Source organism: Phalaenopsis equestris, unplaced genomic scaffold, assembly GCF_001263595.1.
Source record: "Phalaenopsis equestris unplaced genomic scaffold, ASM126359v1 Scaffold000719, whole genome shotgun sequence".
NCBI lineage: Eukaryota > Viridiplantae > Streptophyta > Magnoliopsida > Asparagales > Orchidaceae > Phalaenopsis > Phalaenopsis equestris.
Window position 1 is genome coordinate 70,011 of NW_018165159.1, and position 5,544 is coordinate 75,554.

General features: G+C 32.4%; 2 protein-coding genes across 5 annotated transcripts in view; both read right to left on the reverse strand.

Annotated features, from left to right (window-relative positions):
• Positions 1-1,043, reverse strand: part of LOC110030448 (carotene epsilon-monooxygenase, chloroplastic) — a gene marked incomplete at its 5' end in the record, with an annotated part of 8,980 nt that extends 7,937 nt beyond the window's left edge. For both annotated transcript variants that reach the window (XM_020733166.1, XM_020733165.1), the window contains 1 exon segment: positions 793-1,043. In XM_020733166.1, the coding sequence (XP_020588825.1) occupies positions 793-1,043 (251 nt within the window).
• LOC110030447 (syndetin) overlaps positions 1-5,544 on the reverse strand; it is a 97,323-nt gene that overhangs the window by 10,404 nt on the left and 81,375 nt on the right. The window lies entirely within an intron of this gene.

A 5,544-nucleotide genomic window follows, 5' to 3' on the forward strand; every position in this document is an offset into this window, starting at 1 on the left:
AAACCAAGTAGAAAAGGCTCGTCTCCAATCTTCTAGAGAACAAACAAATAAAGCAACTTCTATCACAAAAAAAAAAAGGAAAAAAAAAAGAGGACAAATTTACATACCCATCACATAATAGTTATTTATTTATATATCTAACACCCAAAATTTGCTATTTACATTTACAATTCTTTGGTGTCATAAATCTATGCATGATAAGGGGTATTTTACTTTTACAGGTAAGATAAGGGGTATTTCACTTTTAAAGGTAATGTTGGCGGTATTTTTAATGTGATGTTAAAGATTTTAGATGTTACATATGTAAAAATAAAGATTATACTATATATAAGATGATGCAAGATTGAAGGAGTGATAAAAAAAAAGGAAAACTAATCAGCTTTGCCAACCATCTTAAAATTATGTCTTATGCTAATTTCAGACGCCTCATAATGTAAGGCACAGAAAAAAAAAGGGGAGATTCACACACATACTACTCAATTCTTATGCATTTACATATTTAACACCTAAACTTTAATATTCACATATATACCATCTTGCCCAGGCATGAAAAGGTGTATTTCACTTTTAAGGTTAAAATAATGATATTTTTTTATGTGATATGAAGGAGTAGGGAGGTGTAAATATGAAAAAATTAAAGTTTTGGTGTTAGATATCTAAATACATAGGAATTGGCTGGTATGTATGTAAATTTCCCAAAAAAAACATAATGAAACTTCAGATATAAATTAAACAAAGAGAAAAAGACTTCTATGATGAAGGGATATAACAAGGAGTTGAAATAATAACTTGCCTTCCAGTATGGCAAAATGTCAGTGGACCTAGCCTCTGCCTCTTTGAGTGCAGTGTAAATCGCATCAATAACCGGACTATCAGAAGTTAGCGAGTCGAAATTGTAATTAAACAAGGATAAACCTATTGCGTCCAAGGTCAATTGAGAAAAGTTCTCTTCCATATTCACAGGAGTGCCATTTGTGGCAAATGGCCGGAGCTTTTCCACCAATCTCAACGCACATGTACAGAACACTTTATCAACCATCAAACACACGCAAAAAAAAAAAAAAAAAGAGAATAATTCTCAAGAAATAATAATGAAGACATGAAATGCACGTAATGAGTAATTCTCAGTGCTTCTAAAAATTCATCCAATAAAGCCTTAAGGAAAACAATATTTTGGAGATGAAGGCGAAACAGAGGACCTCAAATAGAAGATACTGTACATTAAGATGTAATTTTATGTGAAAAAGATTCAGGATTTTTCCAAAGGAAAACAAACAAGAAAAGTGGGGCATTTACATATATATCACACAATTCTTACGTAGTTACAGATCTCAAAACAAAACCTTCATATTTACACACAAATCATATTTCACATAAACAAAGGGGCATTTACTTACATAGCATGCATATCTTATGTATTTATTTATATATCTCACACCTAAACTTTAATATTTACAAACATAGCACTCAAATTTTTAATATCACATCAAAAATAACACTATCACCGGTTTTTAAAAGTAAAATACACATTTTCATGCATAGGTTTAAGGCACCAAAGTGCAACGTATGTAAATAGAAAAGTTTAGGTGTGAGATATGTAAATATGTAAGAATTGAGTGCTACATAAGTAAGTTTCTCTTAAAAATAACAGCATTACCATTTTGTAAAAGCGATACATATTTTCATGCAAAGGTTTAAAACACTAAAATGATGTACGTAAATATGAAAGTTTAGGTGTGAGATATGTAAATATATAAGAGATATGTAAATATATAAGTGAGATATGTAAATATATAAGAATTGTGCGCTACGTAAGTAAAACTCCAAATAAAACAGAAAAAAAGAACGGCAAAAGAGACAGTAAGAATAACAATCAAGCACCAGCTTTTAACTATCAAGAGCGGACTATTTCTAAACAACTTGAAGTTCTGGCTTCTATAAGAAGCTCCCAAGCCCTCCATGGACTACTTGCAATTGGCGAGGTTCCTTCCTCCTGAGGGAAGTATCATCTAGTGTAGTTTCATGGTCGCCAAAATTTGATGGTCCCCCATTCAAACATTTTGTTGGAAGTAACTTAAAATAGGAAGGTTTACATGCATACCACTCAATGCTTATGTATTTACATATCTAACACCTAAACTTCATTTTTTACATATATGCCACCTTACCTATGTATGGAAAGGTGTATTTTACATTTTAAAAGTTAAAATAGTAATATTTTTTATGTGATATGGAATATTTGGGTGACATAAATATAAAAAATCAAAGTTAAGGTGTTAGATATGTAAATATATAGGATTTGGGTCGTATGTACATCAATGCCCCCATTAAAATAACCATTCTACACCACGAATCAACTTCCTCTTAGAACAGTTTCTTGGATAATCCATATCAAAACACAGAGGAATATTAACATTATTGGCTAGGGTGAGCTTGTGGATGAGAGACTATGATTTAAACAATTTATGCTAAAACAATTTTTAGGCTTTTTACCAAAGATCCAAAAACAGGGAGACAACTACAGGGTTCATATAAAACCATATCAAATCAAGAACAAGTTTTAATGCAAAACATAAAACACAAGGAACCCACAAGAGAAGGAATTGGAGGATAATTTGGCTTTATTTGACTAAACCAATACGTGAACATGTCAAAATGTCTGGCAAAATTGGTTCACAAAGGTAGGTAGATAACCGCCTCTGTGAAATCATCGTACCAATATGAGAAAGGATAATGTGATAATTTCATTGCTGTAGTTGGGCCCGCAATGCTTGTGCTCAGGCCACAAGGTTCAATTGCAAACATGGAGCACAGTGATGACCATAGTTGTCAATGTCATGCTTCCATTTCCTTTGTGTAAGTTTGAGAAGCTCCTCTCAACAAGAGGAATAGTTATGGTCACACAATCGATTTCATTGTGTCGACGTGTCAAGAAAACTCCTCTCAACAAGAGGAATAGTTATGTATTTTGTCTTCAGGAGTGATTCTATTCTTTTTTGTTGGATTTGAGTGAGAAATCATCACTCATTCAAATATTTCCGGTCATTTTGATGGATGAAACTTTATGTTGTTTGCATGCTGAAGCTCCTCTATGTTCTCTTTATTTTTCGGAGCCATCATATCATCAATGAAGTGACCAATGATGTCGCGGAGTCTCAATATTGCTGACTACCATGTGTTGCCAATCTTGAGAAGCCCGTAAGAGAACCCTATTACAATGTCAATCTAATATTTTATAAGGATTTCAATAAGGAGCATGTAATCATTATAATTTATCTGAACACACATTAACCTTTTCATTATCCTAAATATCCATTGGCTCCATTTATAAATACGGCCTCAACAAATCAATTTTATCCATATGCGCCTCCATTTTTTTTTAACTCAAACTTAAGACAACATAAGCGTCCATAGGATAAATATGAGACATTAGGAAACACCCTTTAAATTCATACAAAATCAACTAAATTAGTTATATTTATATAAATTAATTGCTGACTTGAGTGTCAAAGGTTCTTCGCAAAGGACTATCCCGTAGTTGTCAACTAACATTTATTTAATTCTCTATGTTCAAGTATAGAAAAGACTAAAGATGCATAATGTGGATGCCATACTATATTGCAATGAGATAACTGCTTTGATAAACGAGCAGGATAGGAAAAAAAAATAAATAAATAACCATGTTAGAGGTTATTAGATTACTCATTTCTATCAATATGATCCTAAGAACATAGCGAAGTCTATTTTGACGCTTACAAGCTCCACTATACCATCCACCTTCATATCAACCTACTAAAGTTTTCCTCATACTAAACACCACAATAAATGGTGCTTCCCTTGGATAATAAAAATCAATTGATAATTTGTAGGTAATTGTTCAATTCACTACATAGAATAGTATTAATGGTGTTGTTAAGTTGGAGCACTAATGTCCCCACTTGAGCCCAATACAATTTATGGACACCAACGACAAGTCAACCCAAATATGTAGAAATGCACTAGGAGGTGTTGACAGGGACGGTACCAAAGAACCCAAGTTAACGCAAATGAACTAGTAATTGGATACTCAACTACCTAAATACTTCAAGCCAATGGATAAGAGCCAATAGATAAAGGTCAATAGTAGTATATTAGATCAACTAGCATTTCACTTCCAATGTGAACCCTTTATTCACTCTAATGTAAATCTCAATAATCTCTTATCATATGAGCCCTCCATATAAAATATCATCACTCCAAAAATTTATGTACCCAGACACTTCTAACTAAGGAGTCATGCAGTGTCGTACACTTTTCGGATAACGCCACTCACCCGACACCTTTCAGACATGTATTGGACACGTACCTAACATGTACGATTTAAATAATATTAAAATAAAGGGACATGTGTGTCTTAAATTAGTGAATTAAAAAAAATTAATAATATTTATTAAGCATTTATAGTATATTTTCATAAGTAAATTAAAAAAAATATTTGTATTTAAAGTTTAAACATATATGTTCAATTTATCCATCTGTTTTATCTACTTCCAGAAGAACTCAAGCAGTTCATCAATCGTTCACTTGTGTTGGCATTTCTTGTTATGGGCATCTTAGTTTTTGAATGATAATGTTATTTTTTTTTTGTATATATATAACTTTTATTATAATGATGAGTCTAACAAATGTTCATGTCCTATAGTTTTAATAATAGAAGTGTTTCGTGTTTATGTCACATCGTAACTATATCCGTGCAACATAGCTTGAAAAAAAAGCCATCAACATGATGCACCTAAAGTCCACTCCATACAATCAAACTCATGTTATTTTGAAAGGAAAGTTGTTCGTAGGTGGCAAGAGTTTAGTAAAAATTATTATGGACATTATTGAAATTTAGAGGGGTAAATGTTAAGGAATCAAGTTGAGCCTAACACACTAACGTACAAAGACCCATAAATTGAGAAGCTTGAATAGCTAGGTAAAGGCCAACTGTAGCTCAAATTTTATTTCACTTCTAATATGATATTACTCTCCACTTGCATTTGAATGTCAATAGAGTCTCATGAAAAATACTTGAAAAAAAAACTAAATGAGATAAATTTTTACAAGCAAAAGTTTCTAATGAGGTTACAAAATTGATTAGAGGGCAACGTCATAATAGTAATTCTATCATTAGTTGTCATTAGGAGTAGAGTTCAACTAGATTTTTTTCAACTTTTTAAGCAAATCTCAAATACTTCTCTAGAGAATTATGCCATTCCACTATTCTTCACCTAAAAATCCTTATTATAGCATCAAAAGAGACCAGAGGCCCAAACCATGGAATTGCTAATGAACTTAGAACAGAGAACTTAAAAAAAATAAATCTCTAAAGGGAGTAAAAAAAGTTCATGAAATGCGCATAGGGATAAAAGCATTAAATTCCACAGCATAAGATTGGAAACTTCTAAAGACGAAGGCTAGACTTCTGCCCTGTCAACGGCATGAAACCCTCCCCTGCCATTGTAACAACTCGTCCTCCTGATCCGCATACAAATTCAATAAACAATGCAGATTGCGAAATCG